This window comes from Eriocheir sinensis, chromosome 35, assembly GCF_024679095.1.
Source record: "Eriocheir sinensis breed Jianghai 21 chromosome 35, ASM2467909v1, whole genome shotgun sequence".
Classification (NCBI taxonomy): Eukaryota; Metazoa; Arthropoda; class Malacostraca; order Decapoda; family Varunidae; genus Eriocheir; species Eriocheir sinensis.
The window spans coordinates 7,231,090-7,253,605 of record NC_066543.1 but is presented as its reverse complement, the minus strand read 5'-3'; the positions used below and the strand labels follow the sequence as shown (position 1 = coordinate 7,253,605).

The following is a 22,516-nucleotide window of genomic DNA, read 5'->3' as shown; positions in this document are numbered from 1 at the left end:
ACTTGTTGATGATATACTTTTTATGATTCTTTTCTTCTCTTTGTATCCTCACATAATAATTTCTAGCCAGTTTATATTCTTTGTTTCTTTGTGTCATGTTTCTCTTCCTTCTGCTCCATGCCTTATCCCCTTTTCTCTTTTGCTCTTCCACACTTTACATTATACCACCCCCTTTTTTACTTTCTCTTGCTTTAAACAGGGCTACATATTTTGCAACACTTTGTTCATATTTCTTTAGGAAAAATAAGGCTATTTTGTTGTTATTTATGTATCTGTACATTATAATAAACATGATCTTTATCTATTATAGATATACATGTTTTTCTGTTATAATGTCTAGACTTCTAGAGAGCATCTTGAAATACTTTCTTTGAGAAATATATTAATCACATCATTCTATGAGACAGAATCTGATGTATTGATTTTTTAACATATACAAAATATTTAATAAGGGAAAATTTTTTGGAGTGCAAAATATTTGTTATATTTTTAAGTACCTGTCACATCCTTAAAACAAGACTCATAAGAAAATGTTCTTCAGACAGGGATATGAGACGCAAATAAAACAGATGGAAACCAACAGTGATGAAATGCAGAGAAAGTTTGGAGCTGCACAGCTTGAGCGAGATGCAGCAAGGTCAGAAGCTGCCCAGCTTCTTGCACAGAAGGAAGGTCAAGAAAACAATCTCAAAGATCTGCAAAGGTTAAAAGAAGAGCTGAATGAGGAGGTTACCTTGCAGAAAGACACTATATCTAGCCTGAAAGCAGAACTTGAAGTAGAGAAAAATAAAGTTCAGACATTGGGAGAAACTGTCAATACTTTACAAAACAATATACTTAACCTTCAGAAACAAGTTGAGGGACTCAATGATACATGTTCAAAACTTGCCTGTGACCTGGAGAAGGAGAGCAAACTAAGAATAGACATACAAACACAGCTGACTCAGGTGCAGCAGCTCAACAAGCAGCTGGAAGAACAAGTCAGTAGTGGAGAGACGATGATTCACCAGCTTAAAAGGGAAAAGGAAGAGCTATATGCAGAACTTCAGACCCATGCTTCAGACTTTGACTCAAGAAAGAGAACACTAGATGAGAATGTAAGCTCTCATGCAGACAGGGCAGACCCTCCAATCGACAGAAATGTCAGCGTCGAACAATTAGTCGAAAAAACGCCAACGAATGCAGAACAACGAACCAAGTGTGATGAAGTGTCGAGATTAAAGTCTGTTCTAGCAGCAAGAGATGAAGACTTAAGTAGAGCCAGACTATTCATAAAAGATCTAGAGGAAAGATTAAGGCAAGTACCTCTACAGGACAGTATTTTTTGTGTAGTCAATCTTCTTAAATGCTTGTAGGGGTTAAAGTAATTGGTATAAAAAAAAGTGCCATATTTCAGTGATAGTGGAAGAAACTAATGTGCATATAATAGCTCAATAAATCTACTATAGCTAGCTACTGATCTATAAAAATCATCAAGAAATCTTTTAACAGACTAGCAGAGGTGGTTAGTGGTGAAGTTGAAGAACACAGACGAAGAATAAGAGAACTTGAGTCACAGCTCATTGAAGTAGAGGAGCGACGTCGACAGCAGCTGGAGGCAGCGGCAGAGGAGGCAGCAAGATGTGTGGCAGCTAAGGAGCAGGAATGCCTCAACACTATTTCTTCAGCATATGGTACCTGACTGTCCTTTTGTATATTTTTGTAGATAATATGCTCACTATTGGGTGTCAGCTGATTTGATAACTACTATTACATATTTTATTTTATTTAAGATGATTATCATCATCATTATTATTGTTGTTGTTGTTGCTGATGTTTTTGTTGTTACTTACATTAAAAATGAATTTCACACCTAAATCTCAATTCACCAGATGTTGGGCTTAAATCGGCAAATTTAAAGAAATTCATTCCCAGATTTTCGGCAACTATGAATCCGGCAGTCTCAAAGAAACAAACTGGAGGACTTACTGTATTAGTGCTCTTAATTCTTTGGTATGAAAAAATCACGGAAAACATTTTTGCAGACCAACAAGACAGTGAAACCACCAACCTAGTACGGCAGCATCAGGAGGCCTTGAGAGAGGCACAAGAAGGGATGAAGGAAAAAACAACAGAGCTTGAAGCAGTATCTCAGGATTACAATAACAAGCTACAGGTAGAAATGAATGAATCACATGTAGCTACTTTTCTCATTTTTCATCTATCCACTACAGACTTTAAGACAAATAGCAAGTGCAGTCTCTAGCATAAATAAATATCAGGCTGAATAATGTTGTTTTGTTTTGACAATGATGAGATACATTAATTTAAAAGAAACATTTATAAAGTGTATGATATTCATACACACCTAGCTGACAAACTGCTTATTGTTATGTTCCAGTTTCCATTACCCAATTGATACTTCCATTACCTGATATTTATAAAGAAACATAGATTATGGGAGTTAGGGATAAAAAGGATATGGTTCTCCAACTAACTCTTTCCACCATTCATTCCTCTTCATTAACTTGCTTTTGTGAATTTGAGTGGTGGTCTATGACATATCTAAGTGACTTAACTTCAAAACCTCCATCCAATCACTTTATTGCTTGGTTTGCAACTAACTCAGACTCAGATTTTGTATTATGAATGATGGTTGTTAGTCTGTCCCAACTATATTGTTCTACTACTAATTACTTTAAACCCTCTCCTGCACTACCATGACAAAACCCTTCCCTTTATGCATGGCCACAGGAGAAGGATGATGAGCTATGCAAGTTTGTTCTACAGTATGAAGAACAGCTGGCAGAATTGAAAGCACAACATGAGGCACACATAAAGGAGTTAGAAGCTACATGGAAGACACAAGCAGAGAAGATGGTACAGCATCGGGAGTCTCAGCTGCAGGAGGAAATGAACGGCCTTACACAGGAGTGGACCAAGGAACGCAGGGTAAGGCTCCTTCACCATCAAGGGAAGATTTGAGGTGCAACAGCTAATTGTGATAGGTTTGGTGTAGAGTGGTTGTGTTAGGTTTAGTGTAGACTGAAGTTAGCAGAAATTTATTAATTTTCATCAATATTAATACTTTTATAATAAGTGAGTCTTGAGGTGAGTTCAAATTTGCCTTTTTAGCATGATTACTACAAATATACAGTTAACCCTTTGACTGAATCTCATAGGAGGACTTTTGTATAGACAGAAAAGACAAAATTGATATGCAGTTAATATAAAATCAGTTAACAAAAGTACATTTGACCCTCCAGCTATGTCTTATAATAGGAAACTCTTGCATGATAAGAAAAGACAAAATCAATATACATTTTGTAATGCAAAATCAAGTGATAAGTAGTGCTGTAAGTAGTAGCATTTCAGGAATAATTACAACTGGCATAATATTTCATGTTACATCAAGGCTAAAAGCAGCAAATGCATAATTGTCATGGTTGGCTTGCAATTAATAGTGTCAACCATTTGTTTTAAAACAGGCAGAGATGCACTTTTTTCATCACTTTTAGTGATCTCATGACTAAATTGTGTATGCAGCTCTAACTGTCTCCATATCTTTTTGTGGTTTACATTCTTTATGCATATTTTATGTGATGGTGATATTTTCTTTTTATACAAATACTTTTTAAAATTTAATACTTGTTAAAGATGACTTCAGACACTCCATCATCAAGTTATGATATTTTAGCAATGGTTACAGTTTGTTGAGATTTGTTGGTAAATCAAAGCTGGAATCTGCATGTACAAATTGCAAGTGGGAGTGATTATGGCAAGTGTAGGAGTGAGAACTTTTTCACAGTAAACAGGAAGCTGGAGACAATGCTGCACAATGGAATCATTATACATATTTGCTGTATGTTGACAGTGAAACAACTGTGAATTCATGAATGCAATAGGATGCATACAGTTTTGGATTAACAAAAATTAAGAAAATGTGCACATTACCACCTTATGGACACTTAGGGATGTATGGTCTTATCTCATTTTGTCATGTACTCCAACAGTTTATAGACAGTGATAAGTCTGGTAAATCATGAAATTCACAAAACTGTGAGCTATTGAGCTGAGGGTAAACTGTATCAAGAAGGTTGGCTTTATTTATACATAACTGCTGTAATAATGTGTGAATCAAACTGATTTGATATCATCATAGAGGAGGTATCTGAGTTCTGAAAAACCCTTTCCTAAAGTTGTCATACCAGGTGATTGTGATTATTTACTTGCTGTTTTATTGCATCTTGCATCATGTCTAATACACTGCACCTTGAGTAGTTTTGAATAACCTTTGGATTTTAATATTCTGATTTTTATTTTTAAGATATTTAACAGATACAGTGGACTAATAAAAGGAATGATGTTTCAAACATCACACTAAATTCATGTTCATACCAAACCACTTATACACATTCTCATTACTTACTTCATTCAACCTTGTTAAGTGAGATTCTCTCCTCAAGTAATTCGTCCCCGTTGTTTATATCCTCGTCTGTTGTACCTCATCCCTTGCCTTTGTTTGTGTCACATAGCTCTGGATTGTGTATCTTCAGTCCCCTCTGTACCTGCTTGCTCACATTTCTACCTCTGATGATACTTTAAGCTGACCCTATGGCCTGCTTTCCTTTCTCTTCTCTTCTTTTCTCTTCAGAGATTCTCAGCTCTCCATACTATACATATAGTAAGCTCTTCTATTTTATCTTTTTCCTCCCAAAAACTACCTTACTTTCTGTTTTCTATTTGCTCTGTTAGCCCAGGGTTTATAGTGCCTCAAAGACTGAGTGATAACGATGATAAGATCAGAATATTGGTCGAAGGATTCTTGATGAGAGAATGGAAACAGCAGCTAACCTTTATTTTTCCAAAATTAACTTTTTCCTTGATTTTTCTTTCACCCAAATTTTTACAAATTGTTTGTTTAACCTCATAGAAGCATGATTAATTATGATTATTTATGTGTATCATTTTAATAGCAGAATGTGCTCTATTTCATGAACAATAAGAGGTGGCTATTGTAAGCCCAACAATAAACTGTTATCTAATCTCAGTACAGTGTCACATGATACAGTGAAGTTCTTCAAGTATAACAACAGTAAAAATGCCTTGATCACAGTTTCTTAGAATTCAATGTATTGGCCCTATAACATTCTTTTTTCCTAGTTTCCATCAGACCTATGGCTGAACTAAGTATAGCACATTCTGTATGTTTGTTTATTGTGTTTTAAAGTTATGCATAACCTTACCTTGGTTATTATGACACAAGTATTTCTTTTTTCTTTCTTTCTTTCATTTTTTCCTCCTAGAGTCCTGAGCCTCACCCAGCAGAAAACCCTCAGGTATGTTAGCTTACAATGGGTTGCTCACTCTTGACCTGTACTGGATTTTCATTTGGATGATCATCTTGGTTAAATAGCAACATACCCATTATATTTACTAAGTCATAAGTTGGAGATATATTTGAATTTTATGGTGTAGATATTTGTGCATATTCTAAGTGAAGTAGTATTATGGAATGGCTAATAGTAAGATAGTTTTCCTTTCATTTTAGATAAATGTCTGGTATGTCTAAATAGAAGGAAAGCACACAAGAAAGGGAAATTGCCTTGCAAGCTTTTAATAGAGGAAGTAAATGGTTTAAAACTGGGGTAATGCTTGTAGAAGAGAAATTCCAAAATCTGTTATAGAAGGATACAAATAGGTTAAAAGTGAGAAAATACATGTTCAATTGAAGTTTCTGAAATACTTCTTTACGTAAGGTGCAAGTGCTTCATAAGAAAATAAGGTTGAATTGATTTGATGATTAAGGCCAAGAAGGAGAAGGTTTGAAAATCATTTTGATAGAAATTTACATCATGCATGGTCACAAAATGTGTAATGTGTTTGTCTGCTGTATAGGAATTGGAAAGGCTGACCCAGGTAGCAGCAGCAGCCTTCCAAAGTGGCACAGAGTCAGTGGAGCTCCTCAAGAAGCAAGTTGCTGCACAACGCCGGGAACTGGAGGACATGAAGCTCAATCATGGGTGAGCATTAGTGCACAAATGTTGGGAATCTGCTCTTTTGCTCTAAATTTCTCATTCTGAACCTTATATTTAGTGGTTCTGACCCATCATGTATATGCTGCACCCCATTTTTTTTTTTTTTTTTTTGTTCCAATAAAGATAGATAAAATGCAGTAATCAAGATTGCAGTTAGGACAAGTTATCATAACTTAGGGATTCATGTTTGAATCATCATAACCATCATCATCATCTGTGACCCGATTTCCAATAAAGGCAGGTGTAGAATTTAAAATGGTTGATGACCCTTCTGAAAAGTGTTTTACACTAATAAGATTGTTAAGGGGGGCCCTATCAAGTAGCTACAGCCATTATCAAAACACATGGGATAAGTAAACCTGTATTTTCAATTCCCATTTCCCTGTGATAAATTTCGATGTTTTTTGCCCAGGATTAAGCTGAGACTTTTGCCCTTGTGAAGCACAAATAATAACATCAACTATACAAAAAAAATCATGTTTAAATATGTCTTTCAAATAGAAATGATTTCATTAATTTTCCTTTGTTTAAATGCAGTACCTTGTTAAATTTTTCAGAAAAGAAATAGGAGAGCTGAAAGCCTTGCTAGACCTGAAGCGAAGGACAAGAGGTGCCAGTGGAGGAACAGGTGTGAGACTTGGAGTGTCTTTGGAAGAAGCAGCAGAGTTTGAGTACCTTAAAAACATCTTATACCAGTACATGCTGGGAAAAGAAACACAGGTATGTGTAAATCCCTTCTTTGGTGTCTCATCACCAACATAACACCACTCCTATCATTGTTTTAATCAATTTAACTCCTTCTTTTACATTAAACGGAGATAGTAGTTGTAACTTGTAAATAAAATATATCCCAGTAGAGTGAGTATAAATAACAGATGCTACTTCATTGTTAAGTGGATATCTGGAAAAAAGGATTTTATTGTTGCCATTTATTCTGTAAAATATCTCATGTGGGAAGAAACATGTTATGCTTAAACTTATAGGATGATTTTCCTTCCACAGACATTAAGTAAGGTGTTGTGTGCCGTGGTGAAATTTGATGGCCGGCAGCAGCAGGAGATCCAGGAGCATGAGGAGCATCGCCAGAGTCTGGTGAGTGTTGGGCAGGTGGTCTTATTATGATGGAAAGCTGACCATGAACGGCTAGAAGGAAAGCATGAGCAATGTAAACAAAACTCTAGTCGTTATCTCACATGTGTAGGATGATTCAAATTGAGCATTTTAAGTAAAGTAAATCTTTGCTACATTGATTTTCCTTACTGTAGCTCCATTTTTTAAAAGTTGATGCATTTTATTATGTATTAATAAAATTCTCTTCACAGTTATATGCATGTAGGCAAGTTTTTTCCCATTCTTTTAAGTGTAAAATGTTTGCAATTACCAGCTGAGGTCAGTAAATGGATCTGTTCATCCCAGCCTTCTTCAAGAAGAAAGATCAGAGATGTCCAAGGCTCTTTGACTGTACAGGCAAGCAGTTGGTTTTGCCACTAACACATAATTTTTTGTATACTCATAGTTTTGATGAAAAAGTGTGGAAAATTTGTGGTGTTCACCGTCTACAAACTGAATTGAATTAAAAGATATATAGAAACTTAGTTATGGTCCACTACAAGGAGGGTAATAATATTTTTGTTGTCTGTCTGTCAGTCTGTTTATTTGTCTAGCTGCCTGTATCCAAAATATCTCAAAATTGAATTTCATATATTGTCACAAAATTTATATGAGAACATCCATAATGATTAGCTGAAGCTGATTATATTTTGGGAAAATTTTGATAAAAACTGGCTGAATAATGGCATATGAATGATAAAATCTGACAATAAATGATTTAGGGTAGCCATGTGGGAAAACCTACCTTCATGTTTCTGATCATTGAGTAACTAGTAAAAATAAACTTTTGACCCTGTTATAAAAAAGAATATAGCAGAGGACAAAGACTGCTGAGTCAGACCTATAGCAAATACTGCTGTTGGGCTAATATATCAGTATGGTGGGATGCACTCATCTATTTTTGTTGTGTGTTTGTGTTTGTGTGTGTGTAATAATGATAATAATAATAATAATAATAATAATAATCAGTTTATTAAGTGATAGCAGCTGTTTAGCTGAAAATATACTCATTAAAAATACAATGTGTGTGTGTGTGTGTGTGTGTGTGCCCGCACGCACATATATGCGTGGATACGTGTGTGCATGTGTGTAGCAGTCCAGGACACAATTCTGTCATTTAAAACAGTTGGTACCAACATACAGGACGGATTTTAGGGACGTTTCCTTAGAGATGACTGCATGCACACACTCATGCATATAACCATAGTGAACTTGAGTATAGATTTTCTATTTAAAAGAGATAAATGAATGATTTTAGTTTTAGTTTTTATGTACATATAACACTCAGAAAAGTTGAAACTAAATCATGTAGTAATTTTGTTGATCACTGGTTTTCTGATGAACTCCAGAAAGTATAAATGAGCCAGTGTAGTTTATTTTGCATGTATGCAGATTAGTTTCTGGTCTAATGAAGAAACAATATGGGAAAATGTAATTTTCTTTTAACACACCTAGTCACCAGGTATTAGTTTAGTAACCTTGAGAGGTTTAGTTAAGTATTTGAAATTATGTGTTTGATTCAACAGTCAATTTCTTGAGTAGCCTGTTTGTTTTTATAGTTCATAATTTATTCACAATTTATTCACTTATTGTTCATTTCTTAATATACATGATCATTCATTTATTTATAATTCTTTACAAGGCATTGCACTTTCAAGTCCCCATAGGATGAAGGTAATGAGCACCATTCTTTATATGCACAAGATATTTTTTCTATTGTGACCTCTTTACTTGTGTGCAAGACTCATGCTACACTTTACTGCTCTTTTTGATCAAAGCTAAAGATACATACATTGGGTGATCTTTTGCATCTCAGTAAAGGCTGAAAATAGTCAGCTATCTGAGGGACCAAAACACAGGATTCCATTTTCAAAATCTTCATGTCAGGTCACTCACCTACCACTATTAAACTTAATCTATGTACCATCATGATTTAGTACAAGGTTATGAATATCACTTTGTTGCATATTTAGGTTCCAAGTGTTCAGAACTTATTAATTTCTGGCAAAGTAGTTGAAAGGGACTTTCATTTGAAAATTTGTTCTCAATGGAGACCATACTTTAATAATCACAAGATTATGTACATGAATATATATGCACATAATACTTATATAGTATGCAATAAGGAATGTAATATGAAGTGGTTTTATTTGCATACTTGTTTAATGATGATATGTTCATTGAAGTACCTGAATTACATTAAGAGCCAGTTGTCTTCCTTCTCTGATAGGGCTCCGAGGCTGTTTAACAGACTGCCACTGCCCACAAGGCAGTTAATTCTATTGAATGCACAAAACAGAAACTCGATATTTTCTTTATGAGAGGACTATACCCTTGAGAGAGGTGTTGTTGTGATTGATGAATACAGAGTTTAGTTTGTCACTGGTACTAGCTTAATTGATATTTGATGTTTGTAAATTTTAGTACAATTAGGTGAATGGTGAGTGTAAATAAATTCATTAGAGAAATAAGTAAATTATTATTATTATTGTTATTATAAGTTAAGGTTATTGAGATAGTATGGTATTCATAATACAAACATTTTCATGTTGATAAGGATGTGTAGAGTTTTAATAATGTATTAATGCTGCTCCTTTTCTTCTCCACAGTTGCAGAATTGGTCACAAGGCTTAGGCCTCTACTGAGTGATGTATACCACATCTGCCAGCTGAAGGGAACTAGGTAAAAAATATGTTCATTGAAGTACCTGAATTACATTAAAAGCCAGCTTATGACTGGAGATTGTTGTGGTTATTACAATCAATATCAAGTTCATTGTACAGTGTTCCATGTTTAGCAGTTTACAGCTAAATAGCTCAAAGTTGGTGATGGTGTTGGTGTCCACAAAATACCCCATTCTCTTACTCCTCAGCACATTTTTTACACCATTTTATAGCAGAAAAGTTGATAATTAGTGGTAGTCACTCAATATTAAAATATTGCATGATTGCAGTTGTCGGAAGTCTATTAAAGTAGTTCATGTGGACTTCTCTATCATTTCATCTCAAGTCATTTCTTCTTAATTAAATGTTTTCCCTACAAGAATTATATTGCATACAACTTAAAAATCAATAGAACCAAGAGAAGCAGCACAGCTTGTATATCTTTATAAAATTTTGTGAATAAGCTATAATGAAACATCAATATATTTTTCTTTTTTTTGTGTGATAATAAAGTGTCTAGTCATCATAGTCATATTCACATTTTCATATGTCTTGGCTAGTTTTAGTGGAAAGAGCCTTTGTGAATGCTGCCAAACATTTTACAGTATGTAATATTATATATATCCAGAGTATATTTTTAAAGTAATATAACCTATATGTATGTTTATGATTACAAAATATGGCTGTAGAAGACTGAATTTCAAAGTCTTATTTTCCATACTTTCACATTTAATTTCTGTATCTTCACATTTCATGAAAACACTGACAAATAACTAACTTAAACCTTTATGGATGGCAAATGAAAAGTCAGTAAATCATGACCTGCTCGAGAAGTAAATCTTGTTAGTTATCAAGGTACATAATGATCGATCAATATCAATGAGAGAGAAATTAAATGAGTTTTTTTCCCATAGAAGTGAGCTTTTATTTTAATTTTTAGCTATTTTAATGATGTGCTGATATATACTTGCATCATCAATCAGTGGCCAAATGCAAATAACAATAGAAGGAAACAGGAAATTCATAAACTTTAGTAATACTTTGCTCTATGAGTTCTTCCAACTTGATATATTTGAGAGAGAGAGAGAGAGAGAGAGAGAGAGAGAGAGAGAGAGAGTGTTCAAACACCCTTATTTGCTCCTCCCACCCAGTCTAAACAACCAGGTGACTGAGTATGTGATATTTATTCAGATACTGTCAGCTGATTGGTTTTCATAATCATAAAACTCTTGATTTTCATAACTATAGAACTCTTGAAATTTACAAGCATGATTTTCCCAATGGGATGTAGCAGTAACCAAATGACATTCAAGAGGGTTGATGAAACAAGTTTATAGAGGGTGTGTGTGTGGGGGGGGGGGGTCAAATAGATCTACTAAATGGACGAGAAAAAAAGGTAGAGGAACATACTCTTCTTGTAGAGAATATTACTGTTTTTATATGAAGCTGAACTGTAAGAATCTAGTTTTGAGGTTTTAAGGAAAATGAAGAATCTTGCAAAGGATACAAACAATAGTATGCATGGAATGTTTGCCTAAAGTTTGGAGAACTGGAGACTTCATCTCTTGTAACCAACTTCTTTGGAACTACTTCAAGGAAAAGGCATCTATTTAATGGAGGGTTGCATATTAAAACAAAAAAAGCTAGATATGGTTACAAAAAAAAAGAAATATAAATACACTGCAAGACATATGCATATAGTGTATGTATATAAATATCCATGGGATAAAATACAAAAAAAATACGTGATAATTTATCCCTGTACCTCAATCATAAAAAACATCTGACTTTTAATTAATTTAATATATGCTCCCTTATTATCATCCTTCTCAGACTGTTGAATTTTCTATCATATACAGTAAATGCAGCTTTTCGAGAAAAATATGATTCAATCATATATGTCGAAGTAGGATAACAATGGAGAAATGTGAAAATTTCAGTAAAACAATGTGTATTTGTAGTACCGAAAATTTGGAAGAGTTTTGCAGAATGAAGACCACAGTTTGAGATTTCAAATAGTAATTGATATCCATGATGCTAGCATGATTTTCCTAATTTTCTTTCCTACTGTTCAGCAGGAGGACAGCAATCTTGCTGCTATTGTGAGTTTAACACTCATACAGTCACTCCATGTAGGCTGTTGATTTTCTTAGATATATCTTGTTATTGTTGGAAAATTATATATGATTTTGTTGTACATCCTGTAGCTTTATTTATTAAATATTTAGGCTTTGAGTGACTCTATCAGCTTATATGTCAACTTACATATGTATCATTATTTCCTAGACCCATGACGTACTTCAAGCCACTGAATCTAGGAAATTTGTTTTGCATATAACCTTTTTGACATTAAAACCTTCAAAATACTTCCACAGGGTTTCCTGCTTGGATGGTTGAAAAGCGACAGCATTTTACTTTTTTTTTATGTGTGTTATTGGAAGGACTAACCCAAGACTAGCATGAGTTTGTCAGTGCATTAGATACTATACTTTAATATTTGGTTAGTATGTTCTGTACATACAGCTTTTTTATTATTACTATTATTATCATTATTTTATTTTTTGATTTGAATATATGTAGTCTTGTTGATAATATTTTGGGTTCAGTCATCATTTTGGTCTAATGAAAGTTTGGAATGCAAACAATGGGCATTATATATATATATATATATATATATATATATATATATATATATATATATATATATATATATATATATATATATATATATATATATATATATATATATATATATATATATATATATATATATATATATATATATATATATATATATATATATATATATATATATATATATATATATATATATATATATATATATATATATATATATATATATATATATATATATATATATATATATATATATATATATATATATATATATATATATATATATATATATATATATATATATATATATATATATATATATATATATATATATATAATAGATTCTCCATAATATATGGCTGATATACTTTTCATATTTTAGACTATATATTGTGTGTAAATACATGTACAAAGTTTCAAACTACCAAGGTTGTCAATACCACCATTGTGGGAACATACACACCAGGCTTCAGCTGTAGCTGCTTGTGTTTAGTATCCTCTGGTTGCAGTTGTACCATGTACTAAAAAAATATTTAATTTATTGAGGTCTTTAATGCTAGAACTCAAGGGTGCAGTTATTACCTAGAATATTCAAAGTTCCTTGTGTAACACATTTGCTATAAAAGCTTTACAACATGTCTGTGTAAACAGTGTATTAAAATTATATAGCTAAAGGTTAATTGTGTATCAGTAACCCCTTGAGTTACTTAGTCTACTGGATGGACCTTGTCATTGTTAAGTTAATCTAGTCACTGATCAAGGGGGCCGACAGACAGGTGTATATCACATTTCCATCAGCAACTGTTTCCCAATGAAGCCATGGTGGAGCATCAATGAGACATCAAGAGGGACTATTTTGATTAGTGTTTGAGGCCATTTGGGTCCATGTATCCAGTCAGTCTTTACACTTATAATGTAGAGTGACCCATTTTCAATTAATTACCGTTAACAACTATATAGTGTTATATTCATACATGTATTGGCATATACATATGATACATTAAAAAAGTTAAAGCTGCGAAGATAAATAAAAATAATATAAATCAGCAAAATATGAGAGAATTAAAGAAACAAGAGGGAAGGGGCAAGTGAAAGAGATAAATGTCAAGACAAAAAAAAAAAAAAAGTACGGAAAGAGAAAGATAGGTCACGCAAGGCGGTCAGGTCGAATCAAACTGGAATGTCAAGTTTGTTGCTTCGGTTTCTACATAGCCACAATCCTCTCAGAATAGTTTCCCATCACCGGTCAGGCGGGGCTACATAAGGGAGATCCATATAGTATGTCTACTTTTAACTTATCGACCTTTTGGCCATCGAAGTGTCTATAGCTGAGTAGTATACCTAGGTATTCACATGAGTATATACGCATTGGCATTAGTTATGTGGTTTTTCCCTTCGTTCACGGGTAGTTTATCAGCGGGAGTACCAAAGCGCACTTTCATTACCGTGAGCAGCTGTATATAATGGTACGTAATGATTTTAATTGCTTTGTGTTGATATTAATTAGTCCCCATTTATATAATTCTCTCTCTCTCTCTCTCTCTCTCTCTCTCTCTCTCTCTCTCTCTCGTATGTGTGATAAAATTATTATATACGTATGTGTGAATGCATGTATTACGTAGTATGTATACGTCACAATATCGTGCCTCATACTGTTAATACGTTTTTTGTCTCAGTATGTGTGTAATATATATGTGCTATGCATGTATAAATATAAGTAGTATGTATATTCGTCATAATAATGTGCGTCATATACAATTTGTATATAATGTGTTTTCGTGTCCGTTTCCTCGAGCGTGTGTGTGTGTGTGTGTGTCCCAATGCGAAAACCAATAAAGAGAGCAACGGCACGTGGAGGTAAGAGCAGCAGCAGCATAAAAAATAAAAAAAAAAAGCAGCAGGTGGGCAGGTCATCGCGCGGTGCGTCACTGCCTCCCTCGCCGTGACGTCACGCAGGCCAATACGTAGGCTGCCACGGTAACCACGCCGGACATAATTATGTACAGTGCCACGAGACAGGGCCGCAGTAACGCGCATTGTCTGCTCTGTATACATGGTTACCGTATAACACGTAAACACACACGAAATATTAACTTCTATTCATTTACAATTTGCGGGCTGTGTATAAACTAAGGTACTGCTCGGCGTTATATATCTTTGGCCTATTCCTTTCATTGCAATTTCTTTCTAGGGGATCGGTTAGGCCCAGTTATAGTCTCCTGGGATGTCTCCTCAATATATATGGTTACCCTATAACACGTAAACACACATAGTCTATTTACTTTTGTCATTTGTGTGCTGCGTATAGGCCTACTTAAATCGGCGTTATCCTTGGCCTACTCCTTTCAGTTTTCTTTTCCAGCGGTTGTTTCAGGGCCAGCATCCATTTCATATGATTTTTACAGTCATTATGGTTTTCCAATAGCACGCATGCACACACATGATAGGATATTGGATTTTAACCTATATACCATTTGTCTGGTTGCATAATTGTATACATAACGCAGCCTCGATCCGGCTTACCGTACTTTATTATTTAAATATATATATATATATATATATATATATATATATATATATATATATATATATATATATATATATATATATATATATATATATATCGATGTTTGTGTTTCTCCCCAACACTTCTTGTGGTGAAGAATATAATGAGATTAATCGTATGAGGAAGCCGCAATTAATTAATTGATAAAATAATACCCCGGATGAATGTCGATCAGTCGATCAGCATAGGCAGAGCTATGCATATTATCCCACTCCAAGTGTTATTTTGTTGTGTATCAATGAGGAAAGCATTAAAACTGTAATCGAGGGACACGTACAGGGCGTGAAAGGTCTGTTCGAGGAATTTCCACGGCTGGTATTTCCCAGATTAATGTTATCAGTAGAGAAGATGGAGAGTGTGACGGTCCTACTAAATGCGGGGCTCATGGTAGTAATGTTGTAATGACATCACTCGATCAGCATATGCTATAAATTGTGAGTTGTGCCCCATATAATGAATATGGGGATGACCCCCCCCCGTGCACCCCGCACTAACACGATTTCTGCTTTGCTGGTGTTGTCCTTGATTCTTAATTCAGTGTGACTCAGGGAAACATTCAGGATTGTTCGCGGAAGTCCTTCTGGTATTTCCCGGATGAATGTAATGAGTGAACAAAGTTTTAAACGGAATCGAGACATCATGACGTCATCAACGTAGATCTGCACGTGCAGTGTCTCGGTTGCCAGATCGGAAGTTAAGTAGAGCGGCTCATCGCTCTCACTTTATTTAATTATTAATTTCTTCACTTACTCAGGCACTCATTAGCCCAATTGTTCATTCATCGATACATTGTTATGCGTATTGACTGAATTATAGTCTATTATATATCAATATATGTAATAATATATTTATTATTTATTCCTGTTTGACCATACCAGAATAAACTTCAAGTGTAGAGTCGAATTACATATATAGTTACCAATATACATTCATATGATATGCCAGACAAACTTTTCAACTTATGAATTAAGCCATTAAACGCATGGCCAGATATCCTCTTTCAGACCTCATATCGTCACTAACTCCCTCAACAAGTGTTTGGATGGTGTTGAACATTAACATATGGTGCATTGAGCCTCTCGGCAGGGTAGTGGGTGGCGGAGAGTGTCGTCATATTGACCTTCAGGTAAAAGTGAGTATTTCTAGTCGCCATGTGGTGTGAATCTCTTGGTGTAGCTTAAAGTCACTAACAAACCTCTTATTTCGCTTCACCGGAGGCCGCATGCTAATTCAAAGAGCGAGAACGGACGTTTTTAAATACGAGAAAGACGTTAGAATGGATCAGATTAACTTAGATTATGTGAAAATGGCTTAAAGCAGAGTTGTGAGTGGAGGGTGTGAGGGGGCAGGGCGAGGCGCGTAGTTGCCAGGTTGTCGTACTCAGCCTCTGATATTTACCCATTTCCGACCCCAAAACTGTCTCCTCGATCCCAAGAACTGGCTTCACGTGTAGCTAACATTAAACCGACTAATTATCTGCGTTTCACGGCAATAGTTATGGGTCAGAAACCGGTAAATACGCTGGTGTGAGTACGATAACGTGGCAGCCTGGGCGAGGCGTGCAGGAACAGTGTGAGTGAGGTGTGAAGAAGTGAAGACTGAGGGTGAGAGGGCTGCGTCGGGGGGCTCAAATATTGCTTTTTTCCTGTCCACTCCCTGGATTTTACCATGAACAGGGGACAGCGACGGGACCAAACCCCCCTCGTGTGTTGTGCAAGGGATGTGTGAGTGCGCGTGTAGCCTCCGCAACATGAAAACTAGTTAGGGGAGATGGGGATGAACTGACGGAGAGAAAAGCGAAAATGGCTGACGAGTGAGTTGCCAGGTGCTGAAGACGACGGTGTGCTGCGGAATGCTCCAGGACGCAGCCAGGAGGTGGAGTGAGACCAGCAGGTAAGCCAGAAGGACCCGGAGGACACTGACGAGGCCATAGGAGGGAGAGAGGAGGCGTGACAACGGGGGGAGGAGGTGGAAGGGAGAGCAGCTGGTAATGGCATGACCTTCCTCTCACTGTCTCTTTCTACGTAGACGGTCGCACCCAGGAAGGCCTTGTAGCTCGTAGGGGGTGAGGGGCTACTTCCCGTATTGAAGGTAAGTCCAGCACGCCTGTTAACCTGTTCGAGAAGGTGTGTGGAGGCCTATTAAGCAAGGAAAGGCGTAAAAGTGAGAGTTGGTTTACGTGTCATCCCATACGTGGAAAGGCCTATTGTGGGGCAACGGGGCTTCTCCTGCTGGTGTAAGGTAAGTCTAGCCGTGTTTGAGTCACCCAGATGTTCAGCAGACCTCAGGGGGAGGAGAATGTAGCGTGGGCAGTTTGGTATCAGGTTACCATCATGAGGGGGTGGTGGGGGAAAGTTGCATTGTCTCAGAAATATGTTGAGAGGTTAGCTTACCGTTGCATGAGTTGGCCATGTGTTCAGGAGGGCTATGCTAGTGCTCTGAGGGTAGGTTAATGTGTAGGTAGTTCAGACTCAGGTTGGCATTTGGGGTGGTGGTAGGGAGAAAGTTGTTAGTTCAGAAATGCACCTGTCCCTGTGTGAATGGTTACACATTATAAGTCTTCAGGATGGTTTTGATAATGTATTAAGATGAATAAATGTAGTGTGGATAGCTCTATATCATGATACTACGGTGGGGGAAGGAGTTTTAACCCTTTGCAATGTCATATCGTAGAGTTCTTCATATTGGTGTATATTCAGCAAATACGGTGCTGTACTTGCTTACTGCCTTATTTGGAGCAGTAACTTGACCTGCAAATTCCTCATAACTTGTTTAGGATGTTTATATTTTTATGAAGTAAGACTCAAAATCAGCAGCAGCAAATGTACACAACCCTTGACCAAGAAGTTATCGAATGTCATTAGCAAACCTGATTGGAGTGAAGGGAAGATGGGGTGAATGAAACCCTCAAAGGTTCTCATAAGTTTAATATTTCTTGTAGTAAAGGTGCAGTTTAGTATGAATTTAAATGAAGTATTGAGATGCTTTCCCTTCCTCACCTCACTGTGCCCTTAATTCCTCTCAAGCTCCCTCAATGTTAGGGAAGAGGGGAAATTTTCTAGTTATAGTAATTTCATTTAGAATGAATTCAGGGGCTGAGGAACCTCCCATATCAAAATAGGCTGAAACATCTAAACTTACATTCACTAAGAGACGAAGAGTGCGGGGAGATCTGATAGAAGTATTCAAATGGGTCGAGGGTTACAACAAAGGCGATATAAGTAAAGTACTGAGAATTAGCCAACAGGATAGAACTCGCAGTAATGGATTTAAATTAGAAAAGTATAGATTTAGGAGAGATACAGGCAAGCATTGGTTTAGTAATAGGGTGGTGGGGGAATGGAATAGACTCAGCAATCACGTAGTTAGTGCAGGGACGATAGCTTGTTTTAAGAGTAGACTGGATATCTACATGGACGAGGATGACAGGTGGCAGTGAGGTGTGGGTGCAGTAAGGTGACGGGGTACTGGATGCGTGCCTGGTACCGCCGGTATAACGAGGATCAAGCCTCTACCTGTAACCCCTGTAACTACACCTCATCCACCGTGAGTAGTGGGGGGGATTCTGGAGCTGCCCTGTGTAGGCCAACCGGCCTCTTGCAGTTTCTCTATGTTCTTATTAAAAACAAAAACAGGTGTGCTTGTAATGAAAAGCATGGAGCTAAAACTGTCTTGTCAGAATGGTGTTTCTAAGATTTGCAGCAGGTACATAACACAAAAAGTAACAATAATCATTGTACAAAGTAATGATTGTTGCAGCCTGCTAAATGTAGCTGTTTTGTGTATATAATGCCTGTGCTGTAGGGTAGCAATGGTACTTTCACCATCTTTATGCAGGGTTCACACTAATATTGATATTGCTTGATATTTGAAGTGTGAGACTACACACAAGCACTCACCAAAGGTTCTATGATTATCCACGATAAGCAAGTGACATTGGTAATATAGTATTTTCCCTTTACCAATGACATTTACATTTTTTGGAATGTATAACATTATAGTTAAGCCTCAACTCTTATTTGAGGCAGCTAATTATTTAATTGGTTATAATAATGATGATATTATCTGGTTATATAAATGTCTTGTGATATTGAAAGAATGTCCTCATACTTTCTACAATCAATAAGCCTAATATGTGTCTAGGATAGGATAGGAATGAAGGACAGATGGTGGTGATTTTACGAATACCCCGCACTCTTCGCCGAAGAGTGCGGGGAGATCTGATAGAAGTATTCAAATGGGTCAAGGGTTACAACAAAGGTGATATAAGTAAAGTACCGGTACTGAGAATTAGCCAGCATGATAGAACACACAGTAATGGATTTAAATTAGAAGAGTGTAGATTTAGGAGGGAAATAGGCAGGCATTGGTTTAGTAATAGGGTGGTGGGGGAATGGAATAGACTAAGCAGTCACATAGTTAGTGCAGGGACGATAGCTTGTTTTAAGAGTAGACTTGATAGCTACATGGACAAGGATGACAGGTGGTAGTGGGGGGAATCTGGAGCTGCCCTGTGTAGGCCATTCGGCCTCTTGCAGTCTCCCTATGTTCTTATGTCTGTGGTGAATATGTATTTCAAGGAGAGGTTTGGGAGTGTTAGTGAACTCTGACCTAAAATTAAGGAAGCAATGTATTAGTGCATGGAATAGGGCTAATAGGGTATTAGACTCTAATAACAGGACGGTAACCAACAAAAGTGCAGAGGTCATCCTCAGACTCTATTTAGCGTTAGTTAGGCCACACTTAGATTATGCTATCCAGTTTTGGTGCCCACACTACAGAATGGACATCAACTTCCTAGAATCAAATCAGAGGAGGATCTGATAGAAGTATTCATATGGGTCAAGGGTTACAACAAAGGCGTTATAAGCAAAGTACTGAGAATTAGCCAGCAGGATAGAACATGCAGTAATGGATTTAAATTAGAAAAGTATAGATTTAGGAGGGAAATAGGCAGGCATTGGTTTAGTATTTGGGTGGTGGGGGAATGGAATAGACTCAGCAATCACATAGTGAATGCAGGGATGATAGCTTGTTTTAAGAGTAGACTGGATAGCTACATGGACAAGGATGACAGGTGGTAGAGGGGCCATGGGAGGTAATCTGGAGCTGCCGTGTGTAGGGCATTAGGCCTCTTGCAGTCTCCCTATGTTCTTATGTTCTTAGGAGTACAGGGTGACATTGTGTCATCTACAGTGACATAATACCGTGAAATGGAAATAAAAACATAGAACGGTTTGATGGCAATGAGGTGTATGGGACTATGTACACAGGTGAATTGGGTCTTATAGAGAGGCACAACTGTTAAGAGATTGGAGACTGTAAGGTGATTGCAGTGGAGGAAGGAGCTAGACAGCATCAGAGTAATCTGTAGGATAACTTTGGAGATCATGCAGAGAGAGAGAGAGTGAAGGCAGAGCCAAGGATGATGGATCAAATGGTTGAAAGCAAAGAAAGAAGGGAGGAGTTAAGACAAGCACTGGGTAGTAGAAAAGAGTTGCTGGATGGGTGGGCTACTACTGCAGAAATGGTAGGATAAATAGTTAGGAGGGCACTTGGTGTGTTATTTGGACAGAGGAAGGAAAACATATGACTTGGTGGTAGAATAAGGAAGTAGATGAAAGGATATGAAGGAAAAGTTAGGCAAAGAAAAGATGATGAAAGTAGACAAGAGTACAAGAAGATAGGGTGAAGAGAGAGGTGGGGGTAAAGGCTAAGAAAAGGCATATGCCATAGTTAGTCATATGTGTTGCAGGGCAGCATGACAATGTAATGATGAGTGGCAGAATCCCACTGTTAGCTGATGCATTCCCAGATTATGATGAGCTGGGGAGGCCTGATAAATGCATGAAGTTCTATCCTAGGATAGATCATGAAACCCCCTGCAAATACATATCTATATAGGCCTTAGCTGCCGCCTTACTGAAAATAATGAATAAGGTAAATGGTAAAGTTGGGGCATACATATGCTATAGCTGTGTCTGGTTTAGGTGCTCATTTATGTCCCATTGGCCCTTAAGCATTTGATGGGTGAGAACTTATTATCCTGGGACACAGGCTAAGTGCAGCATACAGGTTACTGTGGGTTACCTTTGCCAGGCCTCCCCAGGTGTCCATTTATTGACCAGCCAGAAAGATGACCAGCTGCGTGAGCTGTACGCCAACTGCCCAGGCTGGGATTCAAACCCAGGACCGAGTGTGCTGTTCACTACACCACACTTCAGCGCCCAAGTAGTAATGTGAAGTGGGTGGTAAAAACAATAACAGTTTACCAGATGAGACTTGACAATCCTAGTGTTTTATGGCCAACCCTTCCTAACATTACATACCCCTCTACTTCACAGCCCTCAGTCCCCAGCAGTGATGGAGCAACTTGCCACAGCATGGCTAGACTTGCTTCAGAGCAGGGGATACTAAAAATCTTGGGGTACAAATAATTAGGCTGTCCTTGGGATCTGACCTTGGCAATATACAGTTTTCAAACGTTGACAAGTGAAAAAAACTTGTCTGTATACATCCATCCTAGGCTCATCCTACTTCCCCCATCTCCATAACATGACCTTTCTTAGCATTAAGTTATATTATCCAGATTTGACTGCATTTATTCAGGTCTTCTTGTAGTTCTCTACAGCAGTCAAAGATTACAACTTATATCATGAATTTAGATTCCTCAGTAAATAGGCTTATATAAGAATAATATCCACTACTTTTGTCACATCTGCTTCATCATTTTCACCACCTAATCTTCATTCATCTACATGTCTTCAATTTTCAGAGTTCTTACTTCAGTCATTGGCTAAACAAACATTCCTTTTATTGTAAAAACTGACAGGAAGGTATTATTCATTATCTCACACATATCCTTTGCCATTTCATATAACTACAGGTAATTCTCAATTTACATGAGGTATACATTCCTGTAGGAATTGCATAACTTAAATATTGCATAAACTAAACATTATTATCCCATAAGAATATATGTAAAGTCTGGGACAAAAAATGGCAGTGCAAAGCCACCTGCCTGGGGAGGGGGTGTTTGTAAACAAGAAACGGTATTGTTACAACGGGATCCTTACACTCATAGAAACATTGATAGGTTAGAACAAATCAACACCAAGGTGGCTAGGTTCATTACAAACAATTACACTCGAACGCCTGGCATCACAACACGGATCAAACAACAGATAAACATGGAACCTCTTCACATACGCAGACAAGCACACAGACTTACACTTATGTACAAGATCACAAACACTCATATTGACATTGACCCACAAACATACCTACACAACGCAAACAGTCAACGTACTCATAACACACACATCCATAAATACCAAACATATCACACTAACACTGACGCATACAAGCACTCATACTTTCCATGCACCATACGTGACTGGAACAACCTCCCTCATCAGATTTTAGACTGTGATACAATAGACTCATTCAGAAAACAAATACACAATCACTTGTCACCACAACACACCAACACTTAACAATTACACTTGATTCACTTCCCTCCC

The 22,516-nt window shown here is 36.8% G+C and overlaps 2 protein-coding genes across 23 annotated transcripts in view; both read left to right on the top strand.

The window, feature by feature from the left end:
* LOC127007344 (CAP-Gly domain-containing linker protein 1-like) overlaps nucleotides 1–12,452 on the top strand; it is a 62,599-nt gene extending 50,147 nt beyond the window's left edge. For 11 of the 18 annotated variants that reach the window (XM_050878192.1, XM_050878181.1, XM_050878190.1 and 8 more), the window contains 10 exons: nucleotides 542–1,297; nucleotides 1,492–1,673; nucleotides 2,025–2,155; nucleotides 2,734–2,931; nucleotides 5,286–5,318; nucleotides 5,878–6,002; nucleotides 6,575–6,737; nucleotides 7,020–7,109; nucleotides 7,402–7,484; nucleotides 9,737–11,572. In XM_050878192.1, coding sequence (XP_050734149.1) covers nucleotides 542–1,297; nucleotides 1,492–1,673; nucleotides 2,025–2,155; nucleotides 2,734–2,931; nucleotides 5,286–5,318; nucleotides 5,878–6,002; nucleotides 6,575–6,737; nucleotides 7,020–7,109; nucleotides 7,402–7,476 — 1,753 coding nt within the window. In that variant the 3' untranslated portion in view covers nucleotides 7,477–7,484; nucleotides 9,737–11,572. Of the gene's footprint in view, nucleotides 1–541; nucleotides 1,298–1,491; nucleotides 1,674–2,024; nucleotides 2,156–2,733; nucleotides 2,932–5,285; nucleotides 5,319–5,877; nucleotides 6,003–6,574; nucleotides 6,738–7,019; nucleotides 7,110–7,378; nucleotides 7,485–9,736; nucleotides 11,573–12,165 lie in introns of those variants that run through there. The other 7 variants (XR_007760186.1, XM_050878188.1, XM_050878186.1 and 4 more) reach the window with 7 other exon arrangements.
* A 3,940-nt stretch (nucleotides 12,453–16,392) lies between these two features.
* Nucleotides 16,393–22,516, top strand: part of LOC127007342 (homeodomain-interacting protein kinase 3-like) — a 39,239-nt gene continuing 33,115 nt past the window's right edge. For 2 of the 5 annotated variants that reach the window (XM_050878177.1, XM_050878174.1), the window contains exon 1: nucleotides 16,393–16,886. The gene's annotated coding sequence lies outside the window, so the exon portion shown is untranslated. Of the gene's footprint in view, nucleotides 16,887–16,938; nucleotides 17,085–22,516 lie in introns of those variants that run through there. The other 3 variants (XM_050878173.1, XM_050878176.1, XM_050878175.1) reach the window with 3 other exon arrangements.